Here is a 25,980-nt window from a genome sequence, read left to right as displayed (position 1 = left end):
ACACAACCCAGCTGACGTCATCACCCGGGGAATGTCCCTGGATGACCTCACCCGTCACAATCTATACAGTGACGGGCCAGAGTTCCTCAAGCTCCCGGAAGAAGAGTGGCCTACACCCACCCCACGGGAGGCGAGTAAAGAGGAGGCAGAGAACAAGAAATCTATGTTCTGTGGGTTGACACACACACTCGTCCCCACAGACCCCAACATAGACGATTGCCTCACCCTTGAGAGTGCGCAGCTAAAGACATTCCTGTGGCATCACCCAGAGGTTCAGCCCACTACTGACATTACTGCAGCTAACTACGAAGCAGAACTTCTTCTCTTACAGCGAGCCCAGAGAGACTCGTTCCCCGATGAGCTAGACTGTCTACAGGGAGCAAAGCCCGTCCCGTCAGACAGCAGATTGCTCCACCTAGCCCCCGAGAGCGACGCCCATAATCTCATCAGAGTGGGTGGTCGTCTGAGGAGAGCTCCAGACTTACCGGATGACGTCAAGTACCCGATAGTCTTAAACAGCCGACACAAGGTCACAGAGCTTATCATAAAGAAATACGACGAGGACGTGCATCACGCCGGGGCAGAGAGAGTCTTCGCGGAGATCAGACGTCGTTATTGGATACTGCAAGGGAGAGAAGCAGTACGACGTTTCCAGCGGACTTGTCTAGACTGTTTGATTGATTGATTGATTGAAAAGTTTATTAACAGATTGCAGAATGGGTACAGTACAGTACAGCTCAATACATACAATTGTTAAGGGGATGCAGACCAGAGAAAGACTTTCGACTTGTTTACATCAGGGTCCCCCATTTTCAATTCATCATAACATATATGACATACATGACATACAGATAGACAGTACTGCTACATCTATACATTTATGACATATCAGATTTGCAAATACAGTACTGTTTGTGATACAAAAGTGTCCAGAAAAGGAGTGTATATACATTTGGCATAGAAACTGTACATTGGAGGAGGTTGGTTGGGTGGGGTGGGGTTGGGTGGGTTGGGTGAGGGCTGTACATTGGAGGTGGGGGGGGGGGGGGGGGTTGGGAAGGGGACACACACACATTTTACACTGTACATTGGAATATTGACAAAGCCTTACTTGGTCATTTACTGTACAACTAGGTTAGGACATTTGTAGGGGCCAGTTTCGAATTGCAGTCTCACGTAGGTGTTTTTTGAGAGTGTTTTTGAAGGTGGGTAGTGATTCACATTCCTTTACAGCTTTAGGCAGGGCGTTCCACATTGATGTGGCATAATTGCGAAACGTGTTTAGTCCCTTGTTTGATCCGAATCTGGGTTTTACATGATTTGTGGAGCTCCCTCTGGTGTTGTGATCGTGGTATTCACTGACCTTTGGGAAGTATTTTGACATGTACATGGGTACCTTGGTCGCGTAGTGTATCTTGTAGACCAGGCCCAGTCTAGCCCAGTATACCCCGGATGGCTGACCTACCTCCCTGTCGCCTCCGACTCGGCGACAAGCCTTTTCACTCCACCGGTATGGACTGTTTCGGCCCGCTGTATGTAAAGAAAGGAAGAGGGACCGAGAAGCGGTGGGGTATTGTATTCAAATGCATGACCACCCGAGCGATGCACATAGAACTCCTTCCATCCATGAGCACAGACTCATTCCTTATGGCCTTCCGAAGATTCACATCGCGGAAAGGGAAACCGTCTATATTATTGTCTGATCACGGGACAAACTTCAAAGGCGGAGAAAGAGAGCTGAGAGAGAGCTTCCAAGCTATGGGCCCAGAACTTAAGACCCACCTCGCTCCATACCAGATTGATTTCCAGTTTAATCCCCCGAATGCACCTCACTTCGGTGGAACTTGGGAACGAGAAGTACGTTCAATAAAGACAGCCCTGTACGCCGTGCTTGGGGCCCAGACCGTGGCGGAAGAAGTCCTAATGACAGTCCTCACGGAGATCGAGGGAGTATTGAACTCAAAGCCCCTCGGTTACGTCTCAAGTGATGTAGCAGACGTCGACCCAGTCACCCCCAACACTCTCTTGATGGGGCGGCTGGACCCCGCGCTACCACAGACAGTGTACAGGCCTGAAGAAGCGAACGGCCGAAGAATGTGGAGGTACAGTCAAGTATTGGCTGACAAGTTTTGGAACAGTTTCCTACTCCACTATCTACCGTCTCTACAGACCCGCCAGAAATGGGTGAAAGAGAGAGACAATTTGACAGAAGGAACAGTCGTCATGATTATCGACCAGTCACTACCCCGAGCTATGTGGCCGGCCGGCCGCGTAAGCAAAGTGATCACCGGTGCCGACGGAAAGGTCAGAGCGGCCGAAGTGCTCGTCCAAGGGCGGATCTACACCCGACCCGTGGCGAGGCTAATAGAGTTGCCAAGGCTCCCCGATACTATTGATGACGACCATGACCCCCTGACTTTGTGAACTGCCCTACCCTCCCAACAGACATTGAGTAGTGGACAGTGCGGTTAATCTGTCTCTGCTTATCTAATTAGGTGGGACTAATTAGGAGGCCGCTGTTACGAAGGATCAGATTAAACCGAATATATATATTTATTGATTGATATATATTGCATAATATTTGTATATCGTTTGATATCCCTTGTATATTCCTTGTACATATACACGGAATATCCCTTTAGCCTAGTACAGACCATAATATTTCATTCTCCTATTGGACAGCGGTCCACCAGGCGCCATGGCCATACCTTCAAGGTCTGGTTCAAAGTCACCGCCGGGGACTTGCCTGGACATGAACGGTTCTGCGCAAGGATATGAGACAGGAATAAAGCTGGTACTAGTTTGTTCACGTAGCGTATAAATACGGCGCAGGTGAATACAGAAGCACTTAGTCAGAAGTCTTAGTAACTAAAAGTTGAAGCCTCACCCACGATACGACGTGCGGTGAAGTATGGCCTTTTTGGCCCCAAATAGAGCATTGAGACCGCGTGCGAATTAATAACTGAAGTGTCAGAGTTTAACGCTGTACCGTCGAGTTCGACCTATTCTATTAAGTCAGTAATAGTCTATTTGTGTATAGTGTATCGTGCGGCTACCGTTCTACAGTGACCAGCATCACCAACGTTTCCTCGTACCAGCTAGAGTGCTTATCCAGGCTGGGCTGCTTACCATGGCGCTTTCACCCGAGGGGCCCTAGACGAGGACCGTGTGGATTATGTACACTGGATAACCTACCGACGACTGCATAGCCCTTTTCGGCTGGATTATATTTGCTTTTGGTCCTGTAATTAATGGAGCGGAGAATCGCCGACACCCACAATTGTGTGGGATTTACCCTGTGAGGAGCCACGTCGAGTCCGCCTCTCAGAAGCCTGAGGCCGGCTAGCTTTCTTCCATGTGGAGCTGCATGCTACGGAGAACAGCTGTATTCGTCTGCGGATCAAGATCTTATTGCACCGTCTCCTGTACTTGGAGTCTCCTTATCATCGTTGACCCAGACTCTACTACCGACAAATCCTCTACCCTTGCTGGCTTACAACCGGGGGGACCCTACCAGTATCTCCCGCTATATTACTAGTGTACCATAGATATAAATCCTAAGATTCAGGTTGTATTATTATCTCCTGCGTAATATGAGAATGGACATTCGTTATTGATTTGCCTACGCACATTCCTTTGCCTTATAAGCGCATCCAAAGTAAAGTAAAGTAAAGTATATTATGTACCATTTGCTGCTAATAAATACTTAAATCCAGTTTTGTGTGGAACCGAGTCATTGTGGGAAGTGTTCATCATTAGATACCTGTGTACTGTATGGCCAGTAGGAATGTACATAAGACGGTAGTGGTTTAATGATACCATACTTATCAATACAGTCAGGGAATTGTACCCCTCAGTTACAATTATTATTATTATTATTATTATTATTATTATTACATTGTGTTTTTAGCCCTAGTTGCACTTTTGTTGCAACCCCAGTTATCCCATTAGTTCCCCCAAACTTACTGTAGGTCTGTTATGTTAAGCTAAGAAGTCTGCTAAGAAGCATAATTATTTATTATTATTATTTTATTTCATTGGGTTTTTAGCCCTAGTTGCACTTTTGTTGCAACCCCAGTTATCCCATTAGTTCCCCCAAACTTAGGTATGTTATGTTAAGCTAAGAAGTCTGCTAAGAAGCATATTATTTATTATTATTTTATTTCATTGGGTTTTTAGCCCTAGTTGCACTTTTGTTGCACTTTTTTGTGTTTATTTCATGTTTTTAACAGTGCATGAAAGATTGTGTATTACTGCAAAAAAAATATTTGAAATAAATCATAGTGGTTAAAAAATGTGGGTCCCGCCGGGCAGTTTGCCCATCTCATGCCCCTCTCTGCCAGCACTATAACCCTATGGAGTGGCTCACCTTCTTTGCAGGGCTATAACTTTTAAAATGTTATTGCTATATTGACATTACTATGGCCCATTCAACATCGATTATCTATCGTTCAGGATGTGGGAACGTTATATTTTTTCATTCATACATTCATACAAAAACACCTTTTAGAATATAAGTATGTTTTTAACACTATGGGTGCCGGCCAGAAATCCGGAAAATGACTGGATTGCCAGCGCTATTTGTCTATGGAGAAATTCCCCTTCTTTGCAGGGCTATAACTTTTTAAATTCTATTGCTACATTGCCATTATTAGGGCCCATTCAAAGTCCTATATGTATTGTTCATTGTGTAGCAACGTTAAACTTTTTCATTCACATATTCATAGTAAAGTATGGTCTAATGTATAAGTATGTTTTCATCTCTTTCTGCAGCTTTCTCCAGAACGTGATATATAGCCCCAAATGCATTATATTGATGATGAAATAAATTTCAATTGGACGTACTTCTAGAATGATCTACGTATGATCTGATGATGACCGTATGGGCGGGGGATCGTTTATAATTCCGTGGGCAGCGTTATATCATTCATCTAGTGTGGGTGATATGTTCATCATAACAGTTTATATGGAATACGATCAAAAATAACGCTGAATCTTACCGTATCCTCCTCGCGCCGTTGGGCGATGCGCGTGGAACAGTCATTTACCTATTATGGTATGTAGAAATATCGGGTCCATTTCCAGCTTGTATAATAGTATATATGTCCAAATCATGTTGTTTATCGAGTTATTGGCAATCGATCGCTATGTATTGTGTCGAGATCGAGTCCCGGTAGCCAAACAGAGTGCCCGGAAGTAATACGGCCGACCAGCACAACCTCCATAGCACTTCCTGTTTGGCGATTGCGCCGATCGGCCACCAGATGGCGCTCCTGAACCGCCAGAGAGCTCAGTGGGTCCTCCTGGTGGATCTCAGGCCAGCGGAGGGGAAATATGAATCCGATCGCAGATTTTTGAAATATTGATATAAGGACGCTGTAAAGCGTCCTCCGGCAACTTGAGCATGGCCGGGAATGACGCTTTTAAGCGTTTTCCGGCAGTCAAAGTGTTAACGTTTTCTGCAGAAATTCCTAGAACGTGATTTATAGGCCGAAATGCATATATAGATTATCGATTGGCGTGTCTTCCCTAGACACGCTATATTAAAAAATTCAAATGTATATGATCGGTATAGTTTTTTTTTTATTTTTTTTTATATATTATCTTTCTTCCCCTCCTTTTTCCCGATTTTTCTCCCATCCCACCCTTCCTGGTTGTTGCGTACTTTCCCCTACTGTTGGTCCGGGAGACCGGAGACTGTCACATGCTTTCCTCCGACGCATGTGCAGCCTGGGGCAGGCCAACCTGGCCGCGCAGGTTCTCACCGGGGAGAGTGTAGCGTGTGGGAGGCCACACTATCTCTCCTCAGATCCAACCCTCGCTGAGCAGGCGCCCCGACCGAACTGTAGGGGTCGCTGTCCACAACGCCCAGGACCCACCCTTCAGCTTCCCACCCCCTGATACAGCCAATTGTATCAGCGTGAGAGGACAGCCAAGCTGATAGCAACGCCGGGAGCTGGATTCGAACAGGCGAATCCTAGTGTCTCCCGGTGTTGGTGATGAACGTAATCTCCGTGCGCCACCTGCCCCCACATGATCGGTATAGTTATGCTTCATCATGTGTGAAGGAAAGGGGGGGGGGTCATTTATAATTCCTTGATCGTCACTAACTGCTTTATGTAGTATGGGTTGATTTATTGATCAGATGGTTTGTAAATAGAAACCAGAAAAGAAATGGACAATCGGGCTGAAAATAACGTTAGTGTCCTCTTACCGTTCGCCGACGAGACTGGAGGAAAAAGATCCCACTTATTTGACGTCGAACTCCTAGATCCATTTCCGGTTTGTATGGCGCAATAAAACGCCCAAATCATATCAATGATTGAGTTATGGCAGCGATCCATATGCACGCCAGTATTTGTCTGGAGTACCGTAATGAGATGCGACTGCCGGACGGATTTCCCAGATGCACCGATTGCCACTTCCGGTTTGACTTGAATGTAACTAGCCCGATCATCCACCAGGCGGCGGCCGGTTTGACTTGAATGTAACTAGCCCGATCATCCACCAGGCGGCGGTATTGAGGCGTTGCAATATTGTGCAGGGTCCCACTGGATCACCAGAGGCTGGGTGGCTGAATTATGAATGCCATGGCGAAAAAATGAAATATGATCTCAATAACGCTGTACAGCGAGGTCTGGCGGTCAACGCATGGCAAAGCGATTTTGGCAGGGAATGTGTTAATGACTAAGGAAAATCTTGGGTCCCGAGGCTAGACCAGTTGAGAACCACTGCTCTAGACTGTCTGGCTGCAGGGGTCTTTCATAGACATTTATACTTATTCCTCAATTTCTCTTGGTAGTTTTGCTACCTTTGAGATCCTTAGCTTGTTTAACAGTTTATTTCAAAAGGTAAACCTTTATTGTGCATTTTAATTTACAGACTCCAAAACAAAACACTGGCTTTAGAATACGGTTTTAAAAGAGTGAGAGAGTTCTTATTCTTGGTGATTTTAAACATATATATATATATATATTTTTTTTATAATAATAATAATAAATTGTATTTGGTGGCACCTTTCATGACACCCAAGGTCACCTTACAGATCATAGAGAAAGGAAACACAGCAAGGCAGTTAAAAGTCAAGGTTAAAAATAAAACAAACAGGAAGTATAAAAACAGTGATGTTAAAATAACAAAACAAACAAACAGCAGGGGGTACAGGACAGTGACAGAGGTTATAGTGAATATGTGAGTTTGAACAGATGGGTTTTTAGTTGTGATTTGAATGATGATAGTGAGTCAGACTTTTACTACTGATTATATTTATATGTTTGAATCTTTTAATCTTGTCCAGTCTGTCAGCGGTTTTGGTCACAATAAGGGTCATACCCCTGACCTTGTGCTGTCTCATGGTTTATCTCTGAATAATTTACTTACATCCGTGTATCCGACCATAAAGCAGTGATTGTTCAGACCCTGCTCCCTCCTGCTGCACCTAAGCTTGTATCCATTCTCCCTCTCAATTCAGACTTTCTGTCAGGCCTTCTTAGCCGCTTCCCCTTAGCGCTTCTAAGCAACCTCATTACTCCATTGATGAGCTACTTTCCCATTTGAACTAATCCTACTTGAAGATTCTCGACTCTATTGCACGTTTTAAAGAAAATAATGTGAAACCGAACTCCCAGCCTTGGATTAATGACCTAACGAGGGACATTGAATGACGATGCAGGAAAGTGGAATGCTAGTGGGAAAAGGATAATTTCCTAAAGGTTTCATTAGACACTCTTAAAAGGGTTGATGTCTACAATATTAGAGCGCTGTGAAAGATGCCAGGAATTTGGATTTCTCTCATTTCCAGCCAGTTTCACAATCCCAGGGTCCTAGTTCAGATCATTGACTCAGTAATCAATCCCCCTTCCAGTCAGCTAATAATAATAATAATAATAATAATAATAATAATAATAATAATAATAGCTTCATTTTATATAGCGCCTTTCAAAAGACCCAAGGTCGCTTTACATAGGGGGGGAAATAACAAAAGTAACAAACATAGTGGACACAGACACAACATAAAAAGTGAGAAATTAGGGGTTAAAGGCCAAGTTGAAGAGGTGGGTTTTGAGCAGTTTTTTGAATGAGTCCAGAGTTGGGGCGTTGCGGAGTTCTGCTGGGAGGGAGTTCCAGAGGGTGGGAGCTGCCACAATGAAAGCTCTGTCCCTGAAGGTCCGCAGTCTGGTTCGGGGGATGGAGAGCTGACCAGTGTCCGTGTCGAATAGTAGCCTCCAGTGAAAAATGAATCATTTTATAAATAAAACAGAGGCGAAAGACTTTTTCTGGTCTGCATCCTCTTAGCAGTTGTTTGTATTGAGCTGTACTGTATTGTACCCATTCTGCAATCTGTTAAAGTTTTCAATCAATCAATCAAAGAGGATTAGGCAGCAGATTTCCCCGGAGTCCAGAGACCCCTGTATCTCCTCTGATCCCTCTGCCTTGCTCTCGGTCAACCTAAGAGGATACTATATTCCACATTCTTGTGGTGTTCCTCAGGGGTTGATTTTGGGTCCTTTGGTGTTTTCAATTTACATGCTTCCCTTGGGGATAGCGTTTGTAAACACAATGTCCAGTTCCAGTCCTATGAAGACAACACTCGGCTCTATGTCACACTTAAGTCTGGTGAGGGAGGCAACTTGGTCCGTGTGTATGTCGTGTCTCACTGACATTAAGTGCTGGATGTCTCAGAACTTCCTCCAGCTTACTGAAGCAAAATCCTAGATTCTACTATTTGGCCCCAAAATGCCATCAGCTCTCTGCAGTCTAATCTTGGCAGCTTGTCCACCAATGTTTAGTCTGCTGCCCGTAATCTGGAGTTGATTTTTGACCCTAATCTCCTTTTTGATGGTCAAACAATTGTGTTTCCAACTGAGGAACATTAAGTCCTTCCTATCATTTACAGACCTTGAAAAGGTCATACATGCTTTTATTTCATCACAGTTAGACATCACTGTAACTCCCTATACTCAGGGCTGAGTCAGAGAGCCACTTCCTGCCTCCAGCTGGTACAAAATGCTGCTGCTAGACTTTTAACTCATTCTGGGAGACGTGATCCTATTACACTCATCCTCGCCTCTCTTCACTTGTTGTTGCCTGTAGGTTTCAGAACCGATTTTAAGATTTTACAGATCACTTTTAAAGCTATACAGGCTCCAGAGTTATATTTCATATCCTAATTAGCCAGAGATCCCAGGCTTTTGCTTTCTGGGCCCCTCGGTCGTGGAACTCCCTGCCTGAGAATCTCAGACTAGCAAAATCAGTGACATCTTTTAAGTTTCTTCTCGAAACAAAATTTCTGTAAATAGTGTATGGTATTTCTTTTTTTGCAATTGTTTGTTATAAATATATCTTTTCCCTTTTTTGCTCTTATTTTATTGGTTTTATTTGTTAAGCTTTTTATTCCTCTTACAATGTTTTTTTGTTGTTTGTTTTTAACTATTTTATTCTGTTCTGTGAAGCACTTTGTAACCCTGTTTTGAAAAGTGCTATACAAATAAAGATGATTATTATTATTAAATTATGGAAGAAGTTGTGGTCATCAGTCTATGTCAGCTCCCGATGGAGGAATCAACATAGATTTAGCGCTGACCGCCGGCCAGTTCTGGGAAGAACCCAGCTTACCTGCTAGCTATTCTAGCACACTCAAAACACACATTTACATTTAGTAATTTAGCTTAAGCTTTTATCCAAAGTGAATTAAAGTACAAGTTGTGTACAACAAGTCAGCAGGAATGGTACAACTCTGGCAGCTAAGAGTCAGTAACATTGTTCATCAAACAGTGTCGAACTTGAGTGCTACAGTCTTGAGTGCATAGTATCGATATACTGGCATAGTAGGTAGTAATACAGGCAAGGTAGATGACCTAGTAGCAGAGAGTGCATAATAGTCAAATACGTTTTCCCCCCCCTTCATTTCAGATATACAGTATATCACACTGCTCCTCCAACATCAGTGTGATTGATAGTATGCCCTTCCAACACACAAGTTCAGACCAGTGCCTGACTACACCTGTTTCTATGGCTCTCTCTCCCATCATGAATAATGGTGAGTTTCTTCACCGTTAGACCTGGATCCCATGCTCTGTGAACAGGCCTGGCCCGGTCTTACCTGGATCTGGATCTCCAGCTTGCAGATCTGTAGATCGTGTTCATTGTTGACATACATCCTCTTGAGTGCACATCGCACCCCCTGGTGAGTCCGTACCAGGAAAACAATGGCAAAACCTCCTGTGTAGAGAGAGAGAGAGAGAGAGAGAGAGAGAGAGAGAGAGAGAGAGAGAGAGAGAGAGAGAGAGAGACAGAGAGAGAGAGAGACAGAGAGAGACAGAGAGAGACAGAGAGAGACAGAGACAGAGAGACATTATCTTCTATGAACTGTGGCATGCAACAAAGGAATCTATGCCATGACCGTCTCTATTGTGTTGTGAAAGTCATTTCCAGCCCCAGTGTCCCACAGTGCTTTAACCTCCGATGCAGACAATTCAGAGACTGCGTCTCGACAGTCAACAGTCTTGGGATCAGTCTGTCTATTCAGAAGGACGACAACGCCTGAACTGTGTGCTGCTGAGTGGCTTAAAGCAGGACTATTATTCCAATGCGTTCACCATCTCCTCCTCATTACATCACACACACACACACACACACACACACGACACACACACACACACACACACACTCGTGGCGTGTCACATCGAAAGAAGGAGTGATACAGAATGGAATGCGTTGTGTGGAAGTCTGGTTGGCAGAGAGGCACGCCGATAATGTCGGCTCAAAATAGCACTGCATGTGAGTCAGCAGTTCAGTTGGGGTGGGGTGGGGTGGGGTGTGTGTGTTTGGGGGGGGGGGGCAGGTAGGTACTAGAGGAAGTTTCACAGGAGACAGGGCAGAGGGGAGAGTTGAGGGGTCCCCTGGTACTGCCGACCCACATGGGGGAGTTAGACTATATGTCTTCTGCATCGGGATCCTCTCCTAGGGCTGGGCGATATAACGATAAATATCGCGATATATTTTAATAATCGATATCGAATATCGAAATTTAAAAAAAAATCAATAAATCGTTTTTTTTTTTTTTTATATATACCTGCAACAGGGCAGTTTTAAAACCAGAGACAGTGGACAGACTTGTCTTTCTTGCCTGCAACTTAAAGTAATGGCTTTGCTTGTCCAAATGACAATACTGACCAAATTCAGATTTCTTTTTCTCTTGTCCATTTATTTTGTTTGCTTTCTAATTTAAAATACATTTTGAAACCGTCTGTACACAGTAGGCTATGTGTGCTAGCAGAACTAGACTCCAGTCACGAGTCACAGTGCACATGTGCGGTGGTTTGTCCACCAAAAAAGCGCCAAAAGATCAAAAATAAACTAGCAGAGCCAGAACTGTTCAACTCCTCTGGAGCCACAGCCAGCAGAGAAGCCGGTTTACTTTAGCTTTTAAACCAGCTGCAGCCTGAGAACTGGAGTGTGAGGGGATGTAACACTAAAGATGGCGGCAATGACAAAGAATTGCTGCAAAATAAACATACTTATGTTGTTAAAAAAAAAAAGAAAATTATACTTATAACAATTCGATAATTATCGATATCGAGAAATAAAATAAAATGATCATATCGTTATCGCGATATGATTTTTTTCCATATCGCCCAGCCCTATCCTCTCCCTCAACCATCTACAACCAGGAGAAGAAACAAAACGTTCTTCAAAGAGACATTTCACCAGCGTACGAGTCAGAGCCTTTCTTCTTTTGCCTAAGGCTTTAATTACACGAGAGAGAGAGAGAGAGAGAGAGAGAGAGAGAGAGAGAGAGAGAGAGAGAGAGAGAGAGAGAGAGAGAGAGAGAGAGAGAGAGAGAGAGAGAGAGAGAGAGAGAGAGAGAGAGAGAGCGAGAGAGAGAGAGAGCGAGAGAGAGAGAACGAGAGAGAGAGAGAGAGAGAGAGAGAGAGAGAGAGAGAGAGAGAGAGAGAGAGAGAGAGAGAGAGAGAGAGAGAGAGATGGAGAGAGATGGAGAGAGAGAGAGATGGAGAGAGAGATGGAGAGATGGAGAGATGGAGAGATGGAGAGATAGAGAGATAGAGAGAGAGAGATCCAGTATCCAATATCCAGTGACCAGGATGCAGTGCGCATAATAGCCACAATGCCTAATGACATTGCATTGACCTATTGCAGTGTGGCCCACCACAGTATCAGACAGGGCGGGTTAAAAAAAGAAAATCAAAGGCTTTTTTTGCCCCCCCTTAATAGATTTTCGGGGGCTTTTTTGTATTTCGGGGGCACTGAATTTTTATGATGAAAATGGTTATTAAACATCCTTACATCCAATTTTACAGTCTTCGTCCCGCGGACAAAAAGATCCACACAAGCTCCTCGAACACTAGCCGTGTTTGCAGCCGGAGTCTCACGACAAGCTTTGCAATAAATGATATGTTGACCGGTAGCATCCTCCTCAACCCCTACCCAGTCTAATCCCCACGACTCCATCGTACTCCGCTTTACATTTTTTTATTTGAGGACCTGGGGAATCTGCTTCTCTGACTCTTTTTCCTTCATATATATATATCATTAGTAAACTGTCTGGGGCTTTTTGTCCCCCCCGGCCCCCCAACGCTGCGTGATCGCTGAAACCAACGACAACCTCCGCCTCCCAACGAAGCGATAAACTCATCCCAATAGTATGAAACTGCAGAGCCGCAGAGCCAGCGGCGCTATCAGGTCCGGTCTGGGGAACGCTCCGCAGCGCCACCCACCCAATGGCTGAATTGCCAATGACTGAATTGGAGTACTGCACTGTGCGGGCACAACTGTGAGCTCTGCGGCTCCGCAGTTGCACGCCTCTCGCTAATCCAGCACCAAGCTCCCGCACCAGTAAACTGTAGGTGAAAATGGACAAAATGCCCTCGAAAATCATTTAAGGGGGGGCTTAAATGATTTTCGAGGGCATTTTGTCCATTTTCACAGGCATTTTGCCCCGAGCCCCCGTTAATGTCGCACCCGACAGGCCCACCACAAATTAACAAACATATTAATAATGTAATTCCCAATGCTCAGACTGTCTCTAACGGCCTGGTCCATCTTGGTCCTTTAATAATAATAATAATTAATTGCATTTATATAGCGCTTTTCTGTTTGTCTAGACACTCAAAGCGCGTGTAGGGTGGGAATTGCCTCCTTCACCACCACTGGTAGCACCCAACCTTGGGCTAGGCAGGCTCATTGGCTACCATACACTCACATCACACTACACAATGGCTGAACGGCTCAGGAGACAGGGATTGATATCAGATTCGATTAAGGGGAAGGGATGATTAGGTGGCCTTGATGTCAGAGACCTGATTGGGAATTTGGCCAGGAACATCGGGGAACCCCCCTACTCTTTACGATAGGCGTCCTGAGTTCTTTAACGACCGAATTCAGTCAGGACCTCGGTTTAGCGTCTCATCCGAATGCCGGCACTCGCAGCTGTACGGTGTCCCTATCACCGTAACAGGGGCATTGTTCAGGGATGTGATTGCGCCTTAAGGAAAAAAAACTGAACATTTTCTAAACTATATATATATTTTTTTATAAACACTCCATTTGAATGAATGAACAAATTTTATTTGTATATTGAACTGTTCACAGTGAAGAGGAAGGTGGGAGAGGAAAGGGACAAAGAAAATTTATCAAATATCTCAGTGTCCCCCTAACATTTTTAAACATTGACCCCTCCCAAGTCATCCTGGCTCAAACACTAATGTTAGGACCTTATCTTTTCTTCTTTGCAACCAGATTGTGCAACCCCCGTAACGGCCCCCTCTGGAAGTCTTGCCTACTGCGAAGGGCTGCAGTTGGACTAATGGACTCTTTTGCTTTTCTTTTGCTATCAGGTCGATTTTGAGAATGAAGGTGGTGACATTTTCTCCATCTCAGCTTCTTGGTTATGTCTAGGTTGGCTTTTGTACCTCATGCTTGAGAGTTTGATGTTTCTACAGAGCTTCACATTAACTGGACAATGCTTGCTCTCCCTTGAGTAGTTTTGAGTGGCAGACTGCTGCACTGCTTGCAAGTAACCTTCCCTGGTTGGTCAGTTTTACAAAAGCAATCCAGTGTTAAGTGTGTTTGCTAGTGTGTTGACGTCTTTACAGCATCTCGCGCCACTCAACAAAACTGCTAACATTATCGATAGCCAATGAAAATCTGTTATGCAAGAATAGCAGGTCTGATAAATGTTGCTTTCGCGTTTCGCTTAGACCAGGTGGAAAAATAATCAAAACATATTCAAATATATATATATATATTTTTTTATTAATATTTTATTGAATTGAATTTTAGGTCAGAAAAACCGGAAATCTGAGAAATCACATCCCTGATTGTTACTGACAAGTCCAGAGGACAGAGTGCCCCCTGCTGGACAACAACACCACTTTCCGACAGCAGCCTTGACCGGGGCTCAAACCGGCGATCTTCCGATCATGAGTCCGATCATGACCGTGTGTATACTACTGTACTGCCTGGTCCAGCTTGGTCCTTCTCAGACTGTACTGCCTGGTCCAGCTTGCCACCACTACTGTTGGAAATGCTGTATTGACAGATGATGAATGTCCATAATCTTCTACCGATGGATAATCTACCAGTAGCTCCTCTACCTCCTCTACTGCCAACAAAGATGTTGTACTTTCAACAAATGTATTCACAAGATGGATTACCATTCAAACGTTATTGAAATCTCCTGTGACCAGTAAGTATGTACTAACTACTTACATCTAACCTTTCGGTTCTTATACAATGACTAAACAGATAAAATGACCAAGCTCTTATACAAGGACTAATACTAGACAACAGGTATATATGACTCAGCTCTTATACAATGACAATGACCGACACTAGACAACAGGTAAAATGACCATGCTCTTATACAAGGACTAACACTAGACAACAGGTAAAATTACCAAGCTCTTATACAATGACTAACACTAAACAGGTCAAATGACCAAGCTCTTATACTAGGACTAACACTAGACAACAGGTCAAATGGCCAAGCTCTTATACTAGGACTAACACTAGACAACAGGGGAAATGGCCAAGCTCTTATACTAGGACTAACACTAGACAGCAGGTCAAATTACCAAGCTCTTATACTAGGACTAACACTAGAAAACAGGTCAAATGACCAAGCTCTTATACTAGGACTAACACTAGACAACAGGTCAAATGACCAAGCTCTTATACTAGGACTAACACTAGACAACAGGGGAAATGCCCAAGCTCTTATACTAGGACTAACACTAGACAGCAGGTAAATATTCGTTTTTAACTGTACTATTCTCTGTATTTTCTGGCTGAAAATGTTTTTGTTTACGTTGGTAATGTTTGTAAACAATGAAGCAGAATCACTGATCACAGACCAATTAATTTGAGCTGCATGCATACAGAGACTTGAAGAGTTGGACTTGTAAATGGAAAATAATTATAACCTCCTGATAATTTAAACATTAGGCTACCCGTTGCAGCATCTATTCTAAACGGACCACAGTCCTGCGCCACCTCCCCACTGACTCAGCAAAAGAGTGGGGAGAGAGGGAAGGGGCGATCAGACAAAGTGCAATATGTGATGGTGTGATAGTGTCGGTAACAAGAGGTCATGTAAGACACAATTTCAGTGCACCACAAACTGGCCAAAAGACACACAGAAACATACTCACTAACACTCTTTTACACAAACACCACACATACACACACGTAGAGACGTCTATTGCTCCCGGTCACAGAGGCCCCTGATTCACCCTGGCCCTTCCAGGCTTGTGTTAACGACCGCCGTGCACAGGGCTGAGTCATCCAGCTAGCATCACTAAGCCAAGGACGGTTCCACGTGATCCGCCCGTCTGACGTCAGGTTTGGCCTCCCTCTCACCACAGCCCTGAGCTACTGTAAATGTGAGTTCTCCGATGAATGAAAAGAAAGGAACGAAGCACAATGGGTCTATGGGAGTCAGCTCAGCAGCAGGTTTCACTGAGCGCTTGAATAGGCCGTGTCGGAATGACACATTACCGCCAGTAGGCCGCCTGCCTCTGAAATAACCATGCGTTAGAATCACTCCTTTAGAATTAGGCATGGGATTACTCTTCTATTGGGCACGTTTGCTGCAGCGATAACAGTGTTGTTATAAAGAGAATGAAGGCTCAACATCAAACAGACTGGGGGGATTAGGGTTGGGTACCAAACTCGATACCTTTAAGGATACCGACGGAATTACGTCGGTACTACAGAGTACCGATTCACGTTAGATCAATCTGTGCCACATTTCGGTAATTTGAGAGCAGGTAGATTAAGACCCGCCCAGTTCAAAAATAATCCCAATTCCAATGATGCGCAATTGTAACAATTATTACAAATTGTAATAATACATAATAAATGTATACATGATCATGGATCATGCAACATAAAATAATGGTTGTAGGAACAGTTTGGGAGAGGGAGATAGGGATGGGTTTTAGTTTGTGTTGTGTGAAATTGAGAAGTTTAGACTTGGTTTAGTTTTACAACTGAAATAAATGTTTTGTTATTAGAGAGAGTAAAGTAGCGGAAAAAGGGTACAGTTGGGTACGGGTAGCGGTACCGGTTCTAATGTGAATGGTACCCAACCCTAGTGATGATCCTTTTAATCACTTGCTTATTACCGTCACTTTGCGAAGATCAAACCGAGTCAGAGCGCACAATGGGAACAAGCACACTTCTAAACCCGAGTGGCTACTTGCCGTTTTGTACGTGGTCCCCTCACTCACAACTTCCAAAGGGCTCTCGCCCCGCCAAGCCCCTACTGTCTCACCGCACCTAATCAGAAGTGTCTGTGAGAAATTAGACGGATTAGCAGCCTTCTTAAGCAACATCCAGACCTGCAGCAGCCTACCCTCTCATTAGACAGAACAGCAGCAAGGGGAGCTACAAATAGCCATTGCGTCTTGACGTGTCTAGACACTAGACAGTCAGGATAATACCACCCAATCTCGCACAGGCCGACTCGAGCAAACGCACAGGGGAACGACACATGCCGTGGGGCGTTATTTACGAGGGGTGCAGTGGACAGTGCAACGCCGGGTCACAGTCGGTGCAGTGGAACGTGTGTGCGAGCTACGAAGGCCTTGGCCCACTAAAAATAACCACATGGCTAGTTGGCTACTACATTGTTTACAGTTGCGTTCCCTACGCAATTTAGGCTCCACGACCATGCTGTCATGACGACAGGAAACACTACTGACGTTACCGCTCACCGTCTTGATTTACTGTAGACAAATGGCCAACTTTATCTTATGATACGGTAGCTCATGAATAGGACCAAGCGGGAGCTTTTTACAAAAGGGGGATTTGTTTTTCCAAAGCACTCTCAATAGTGATTACTTGGCGTGTGTTGTCGTCTCTGTAATACAGAAGAACAAGAACTAGGCCTACTGTAGCACTCAAGACTCGGAAACGCATCAGTTACAATGGCACGGTCCGTACAGTCCTGGAGAGGGCTAATGTTACCCGTGGTAATTCTACACAGCCAGAAGGAAACCCATCTAGTCGACATTCAGGAAAGGAAGATGCATCATTGAACAAACATAATCAGAAGCATCGGAAACTAGAACAAACCTGACATCATAACTTGGCCCACCTGCATCAGGTACCTCTCTGGTTATTAGTTGCTTGTGGCTATTCTCAACTAACTTGTTTGTGTGACAAATGACGATGGCAGTTGCAGGCCAACAGAGATCAACATTGAGAACAGTTACCTACAGTATACCGTGTCCAAATGTCACATAACCTAGCTACCAAGCATCCAATAGCGAGCCTACAACCAAAACCACCTGAGCAAACAGCTCCGGCCACACTGGAGTGACTCAGCACCGGAGGCAGCAAGTCCACAGCCAGAGCAGGAAAATATGATCTGTAGAAAAACATTCCAACTACCCTTATATGCAAGATATATTTGGGGAATCTGGTGGCACAAAGTCTGGTCAAAATCTTATTGACGAGGCCTAATTATTGATTGATTGATTGAAAATGTTATTAACAGATTGTAGAATGGGTACAATAAATACAGTACGGCTCAATACACACAATTGTTAAAGGAACACTCCAACATTTTGGGAAATTAGCTTATTTGCCATCTACCCTGGAGTTAGACAAGAAGATACATACCTTTTTCTTCTCTTTGCATGCAGTAGGAAGACGCGCGCGGCGCACCCTTAGCCTAGCTTAGCGTCAGTCACTGGAAGTAGGTTCCTCCATTAGCCTAGTTCCCAACGTCTTCCTACTCCTACTGCATGCACAGAGAAGAAAAAGGTATGTATCTCTTCTTGTCTAACTGCAGGGTAGATGGCAAATAAGCTAGTAATATTTCCCAAAATGTTGGAGTGTTCCTTTAAGGGGATGCAGACCAGAGAAAGACTTTCGTCTCGTTTACATCAGGGTCCCGCATTTTCAATTCATAATGTTCAGTAACTCTCAAAATCATCATCAGTAACTAGTACTCCAACGTCGCTCGACTGCAAGCCTGTCCGAATCAAGGCCTAATTATCTCCAGAACTGATTAGGGAAGAGAGACAGAGAGAGTAGGCGAACAATTATCCACTCTCATCAGGGAATCTGAATACAGGGGAGGAAATTAGGGTGGATGGACTACAGATATGGTGGTGCGTGGTGGTGGCCCAACAGATGGTGCCCATCCATACCGCTGATGAATTAATCACTATTCGCCCATCCATTATTTAGTAACAGGCACTCTTTGATAACGGAGTGTAGCAGATGACTGAAAGATCAGCGGGTAATCTCTTCCCCTGTAAAAAACAAAAACAAAAAAAAAACAACAACAACCAACCTGTGTTTGGACCACAGACTATTTTGATGTAGAAAAGTGTTTCATAAGACTTTACGAAGAAGAGCAAAGTGTAAAGTTCTCTCAAGTAGCCTCAGTAAATCAAGCTTAACCAACACAGAACAAAAATGGCCAGTGACTACAAACTAGGAAATCGAGCCTACGTGTTCATTCGAGTCGTCACGTCACTGTAAACGTCAATGGAGATGACTAAACATGGTGTGGTGGTATAGCGTAGAAGGAAATCCATTCGAGCCTTGTTGTTGCTCCCACCCTTGAGGTAGGGAGTGTTGTAATGTTGTAACGATCTGAACAAATTGTTGAGAATCTGCCTGCATGGTAATCAGCGTATGGCTGTATGTACAGTTTCTTCGTCAAATGTATATACTCTCTCTTTTAGACTCTTCTTGTATTATGATGAAATTGAAAATGGGGGACCCTGATGTAAACAAGACGAAAGTCTTTCTCTGGTCTGCATCCCCTTATTGTGTGTATTGAGCCGTACTGTATTGTACCCATTCTGCAATCTGTTAATAAAATTTGCAATCAATCAATGGCACATCCTCCACAGAGTTTGTGCTCTTCGGCTGGTAGAACACGCATGCAAATCTTTTTTTACTCTGTTTGGTGACCTAATAAGACCAGAAAAGTAGACCTTTGACAAAAAGAGTCTAGTTCGGACCTGGATAAACTGCATCAAAGTTGCAAACTGGTATACTTGGGAAGCACACAGATTGACTGCACCTACAGTATCTGAGGTGGACTGTCGACACAGTCTACTCCAAGCAAATACAACAATTGCTACAGCATAGCTTTGCTCCATCTTGGCCAATATACATCTATGACCTCTCATCAGGTTATGACCATGTTCTATTGACAAACAGAAGAGCTGGCTAGGCCACAGGGGGCCTGCCTCTTACTGCTCTGTTTGTTTCCAGCCACATGTGGCAATGTTACAGCTCGAGGGTGTTTGTTTACGCATCTAGAAGCCGGTGCTGTGGTGGATTGTGCAGACAAGTTCACTAACACACAGTAGTCAACAACAACAACAACAACAACAACAACAACAACAACAACAACAACAACAACAGTTCACCTTCGGCGACAATCTCCTCGACGGTCACTTGATAGCGCCCGATGGTGAAGACCCGTCCAATGAAGCTGCCCCCGCTGCTGGAACCACTGCCTCCCCCCCCGACAGACCCAGCACCAGGCCCAGAATTCACTAGCTCCCGACGAGAATCGAAGAATTTCTTCATTTTCGCTGACGTTATCCAAAGTGCAGTTTAGTTAGTATCCTCGGAGCGACGATAGATATCTGGATGTAGATAGTGCTTGTTGTCAGCAGGCAAAGCTTAGCAAACGCGTTGAATAATTGAATGAACGGAGCTAGCTAGCCAGCGTCTGGCTGTGGTGGGGCTAGCTAGCTAGATCTCAAATTATCCCCTGCTCTCTCAGGTCTAACTTAACTCGTGCTTTTCGTCACAAATAGTGAGCCAAGAAATGTGCAAATTTCTTAATAATAAGATATCGTCCATGCGGAGGAGGTCACCGCTTTCCACACTCAACACACTAGCTCGCTAGCTAGCCAGCCTGAGAATGAGAAAACGCTAGTTAGCTTTGATCAGAGCTAACTAGCTAGCTATGTATGATGACAGCTGTCAGTTGATGTTAGACTTCTACCACCAGCCAGGCAGCTCGATAGTGTCCGACGCAGCGTATTCCACATATTTCTTCAACACTCAGTGACATGTAGACCAACCGGTTCCTCAGAGTATTTGCACCATGGCTCAATGTTTTGTCAGTCGCCAGTCCGTTTTCTTTTGCAGCAGCGGGTGTGTGAGGCTGGTCCGTGGGCTGGTCAGCGAGCTAACTGCTCTGGTGGTGGTGAGACTAGCTCCAGATTCTAGTCTGAGTAGCTCCTCCCTCTTCCGGCGCTGCCGCGTCATGCGCGTCACGTCGCCTTCACTTCATCTGGTTGGTCAAACGGTCTACGACTTCCTTCTAGCCTTTTCCCAATATTGTCATTCATTGATGCAACCACATACGTATGTTCAACGGCTCTGGTATCTACGTGTCTGTCTGTGTGTATATATATGTGTATCCTTATCTCCTCCCTTACTATTGTTGCTTTTAGATCAAATTTTTTAAAGAGCATTTTTCAGCTGCTTTTTAATATTCTTCCGATTTCTTTCTCTCCTTGGCATTATGTAATCATAAAATATAGGCCAACAATGCTATATGTGCTAACATGTGGGCCCTCTTGAGGACGATTTGCCAACCAGCATTTTGGCGACCTCTAGTGGCTCGGTTGTGCATATATTTTAATACAATATATATATCGAATTAAAGCCCCATTACTTGCCTGTCGATAGCCCTTTCAGGTGACAAAATCCGTTCAGCGGTTCTCGAGATACATGCCGATATGTGAGGCTTGCGCGAAGTACACGGTATTGCGCAAATACTACTCCCGACTCTTGGGGCTCTAGTTCCGTCAATCATTTGGCGATCTCGAAAATTATTGGACAGGGTTGTAGCCAACGATTGTGGCTGTACGAATCAGGGATCTAGGTGAAAAGTCACAAGCGAAAACAGGAAGAGAAAATCCGCAGAAGTTATTGAATGCTTTCCCCGTCGGGATTCTATTATTGCAGACATATTGGATTCAAAATTGGAACACTCCAGAACATACTGGAACATTCGAACACTGTAAAAACGACATATTGGAATAATCTAGAACATCTAAAGCATTCTTTGATATAGGGAACATTCTGGAATAACAGCAATACGTGGTCAGACATTCTACCAGAAGCCCTTCGGGGGAATAATCAACAGCATCTAGATGCAGAACCACAGAACCATCATAGCAGCGGCCGGCTGAAATAACATTCTACACAACGGATCATCGCCCACCCCTGGTCAGGGGAAATGCTGCATATACGTATTTAAAAACTGCTTTTTATTAATTGGAAATATTTCCACTACTTCTCCAATTTATACTTTAGATGTTTAAGCATAGCAAAGCTCTTTTAAGATCTAAGTTAATGTTCTCTTCCTTTTACTTGTTTTTTTCATCCGTTTTCTCTGATTTATTGAGGCTCTCTCTTCAGTTCAATACCTCCATATTATTTTTGGTCTTTATTTTTTGTTTTATCTTATTTAAATTTTTATTTAACGGGAAAGTGGCCAAGCCACAGTCGACATTCTACTTATGGTAGAATTTAGAGTGTTAGATCCTATGGTATACATAGGAATGTTAAGGATAATTGGATCATTCTGGGATATCCGGTGGTGCAAGGGAGGGAGTCATACGCAAAGGTTGTGTTCATGGAACACAATCCTGTACGACTCTCGGTGGGAGGGAAGGGAAGGTTTTTTTTATTTGTATATATGTATGTTTTTAAGCTCGGCTCTCAACGGGACCTCACTAGTGGGATGTATATCTATTATTGCCTCGCACTCCAGAAGCATTACCAAAAATTACACTACAACATGTATAGATTATGGCTAGTTTGAATATAATGATATGGAACACCGGGGGAATAAATAACCAACTCAAACGCAAAAGCGTGCTCACACTGATGAAAAAAGAACATGTGGACATTGCTCTGCTAAGCGAAACGCACATTCTAGAGAAAGACATAGATAAATTAGCGGACAACACATATCATAATATTAGTCACTCTAATAATATATGGTACGAGAACTCGGGGTGTAGCCATAGTCGTTAAACGTAAGTTGAATATTGTACTAAAGGGAGTATGGTCTGATGTAGAAGGTCGGATAACTATGGCTAAGATTGTACATAAGAACAGGAAAATAGCGTTGGTAGCGGTATACGCCCCAAATTTGTACGAAGAGGATTTCTTCACTACACTAACCAATGCAATGTTAGACATTCCCGATTACTCATTTATAATAGGTGCGGATTTTAATGCCATCTGGAACCCAAGGATGGACAAATCTTACCTCGCCTTTTCCAGCGAACAAAAGAATTCATCTAAGGCATTAAAGGATTGGTCGAAGATTACAGGTGTAAATGACTTATGGCGATTACTTAATCCCACGACCCGAAAGTACTCTTGTCGATCTGCGAGACATAATACATTATCCAGAATAGATTATGTCTTTGCATCACAGAGACTATTTGATAATTATGAAGTGGAAATGATACCCAACGCAGATCACTGTTATTTACTCCTTAAAGGTACATTTGGTATACTATCCTCCCGAGCCCCAAGATGGCGATTTAACTCGATGCTGCTTAATAACAAGGAATTCATTACACAACTCAAAGAAGCTCTTATAGTATTCCAACGGGAGAATGCAAACTCGGTGCAAGACCCCAGAATATTATGGATGTCGGTTAAGGGAATGATCAAAGATTTCACGGATAGCTTTTCCTCCAAAATGCGCAAGAATCAATGCACAAAACTGGCTGAGCTGGAAACGCTTTACTCAACGTTATTTAATTCTCTAAAATACAACAACTCAACTCGACTAGAGAATCAAGTTAACGTACTAAAAATAGAGATCAATGCCATATACAGACAACAATCGGAAATACAAATACGCAGCACAAGACAACAGCAGTACTCCCATGGTTCTAAACCTAGCCACCTATTAGCCATGCGATTAAGAATTAATGCAAAATTTGCAGATATAACTACCATTAGAGCACAACAAGTACTTGAAACAGACCCTGTAAAAATAAACGATACATTCAAAGAATTCTACTCCGACTTATATAAATCAGAAACGACCTTCGATCAAAACAAAATGGACACATATCTTAATCAAATTATTCTCCCTAAACGTTCAGAGAATGACGCTAAACAGTTAGAAACACCGATCACACTAGAGGAACTCAAGAAGGTTGTTGAAAAGTGGTAAGGCTCCTGGAAGAGACGGTATCCCATCAGAAATGTACCTTTCTTGTTGGGACATAATTGGACCCTTATTACTAAATATGATCTTATACTCAGTCAAGGAGGGGAACTTCCATAAGAATGACAATATTGCACTCATAACAGTCCTCCTTAAAAAAGACAAAGACCCCAACGAGTGCTGTAGTTATAGACCTTTAAGCCTCCTCGGAACCGATATCAAACTGTACTCTAAGGTATTAGCCATCAGATTACAAAAGCATATGACGTCTTTAGTTCACCCGGACCAAACTGGCTTCATAAGAGGCCGCCTGATCACTGATAACATAAGACGAATACTGCACGTACTATATGCCGACAAGGATGACAACATACCTAAGGCGATGCTGTCCCTGGATGCTATGAAAGCCTTTGACAGGCTGGAATGGTCGTATCTATGGGCAGTATTAGAAAGGATGGGGTTAGGAAAAGGATTCATTGATATGATTAAAGTATTATACAAAGACCCATCGGCCATGATTACAACAGGCACAATCATCTCCAAAATCTTTCCGGTATCACGCTCTGCCAGACAGGGTTGCCCTCTTAGTCCCGGACTATTCAATTTATCATTAGAGCCTTTAGCACAATATATAAGACAATCCCAATCCATAGAACCAATCGTAATCAAGGGCACACAACAAAAAATTCGTTTATATGCGGACGACGTAATATTGTTCATGCAAAACCCCAACACCACATTGCCTCATCTGCTCAAGTTGATTGAGAACTTTGGTGATTTATCGGGATTTAAGATAAATTGGCCGAAGTCGGCTTTCCTTCCACTTAACACCCCTGCAAAAAAAGATATAACCCTCCCAGGAGAGATACCGATGGTAAAACATTTTAGATGCTTGGGAGTGGAAATATTCCCCACCATAAGACAAACGGTGAAGCACAATTACACAAAAATCCAAAACAAAATCAAAGACAACCTTGATAGATGGGCAAAACTTAAAAACACAGTACAAGCACGGATATCAATAGTTAAGATGGATGTACTACCTAGAATCAACTTCTTCAGTTCAATGCTACCGTTACCCCCTCCAGAGGGTTACTGGAAAAGATTACACTCCTCCACATACACATTTATTTGGAATAACAAACCACCACGTATAAAAAGATCCACCGCACAGAGAAATAAAGCAGATGGTGGCATGGCATTTCCAGATTTTTTCCAATATTTTAAGGCGTACACATTAAGACCATTGACAACATGGTTTGACCCCCAAGCATTAGTATCCTGGAGAAAATTAGAAGAAAACATAGTAGCCCCACATAGACTGAAGGACATAGCACACACTAAACTACCAATCAAGCACTGTGAACGGAAATTTGGCCCCATAATTACTCATCCGATCCGGATATGGCGTGAATCACAAAAAAAAAATCCTAACCCACACAAATGGCACAATCATACTCCCTTATTCAATAACAATGCACTCTTAATTAAAAAACGACCTATAAGATTCCCTATATGGGAAGAGCAAGGCATACACTCATTAGGGGATGTTTTTAACAAACAGGGTTTTTGTAGTGATAAAGCAATACGCAATTTTTTTTATCTCACCAAGTCCACATGGCTTTTTTACATACAGTTACAGCTATGTTTGAAGTCTCACAGTGTTCCATTAGAGATACCAATTGAACACCACAGATACCACAAATTCTTCTACGAAAGAGAGACATCGAGAGGTTTTGTTTCAGATTTTTATCATCAATTACTAACGTCCTCGTATGAAACCTTCCAACTAGACTCTGTCTGGAGGAGGGATATACCAGACCTGGAAAATGACTTTGATTGGCAAGGAGCCTGGGCAAATGTCCGACTTACATCAAGGAACCCGGATCATCAACAAATCAATCTTAACTATATTCACAGGACATATTTGACTCCTATAAGACTGTGCAGAATGGGGCTTAAACAAGACTCCAAATGCTCCCAATGTACAAATGGGGACAAAGGGACATTTATGCACATGTATTGGGACTGCCCACCAGTTAAGGCATTCTGGAAAGATGTGACCCAACAATTATCAAAACTCGTATCTTGGAATATACCTGTACACCCCTCTGTATTACTATTGAATGATGTTTTTGAGTTTGCAGTGAATCCACAGCTAAAGAGATTGGTTTTATCGGGTATCACAGTAGCTAAAAAGCTGATCGCATCACGCTGGTTTCAACCGGAAAAAATGTGCCGGAAAGTTTGGTTTCTTACATATCTCGATG

General features: G+C 43.5%; 1 protein-coding gene across 7 annotated transcripts in view; it reads right to left on the bottom strand.

Moving 5' to 3' along the window:
* Nucleotides 1-20,683, bottom strand: part of LOC311235942 (AP2-associated protein kinase 1-like) — a gene marked incomplete at its 3' end in the record, with an annotated part of 83,100 nt that extends 62,417 nt beyond the window's left edge. For all 7 annotated transcript variants that reach the window (XM_084323470.1, XM_084323473.1, XM_084323474.1 and 4 more), the window contains exons 1-2: nt 19,920-20,683; nt 10,103-10,221 (exon numbers count right to left, since the gene is read on the bottom strand). In XM_084323470.1, coding sequence (XP_084179596.1) covers nt 10,103-10,221; nt 19,920-20,082 — 282 coding nt within the window. In that variant the 5' untranslated portion in view covers nt 20,083-20,683. The remainder of the gene's footprint in view (nt 1-10,102; nt 10,222-19,919) is intronic.
* Nucleotides 20,684-25,980: the final 5,297 nt, after the last annotated feature.

This window comes from Notolepis coatsorum (assembly GCF_963971535.1).
Source record: "Notolepis coatsorum genome assembly, chromosome: 10".
Taxonomy (NCBI): Eukaryota; Metazoa; Chordata; class Actinopteri; order Aulopiformes; family Paralepididae; genus Notolepis; species Notolepis coatsorum.
Note: the sequence above shows the minus strand (reverse complement) of the source record. Positions and strands in the feature narration are given on the sequence as shown.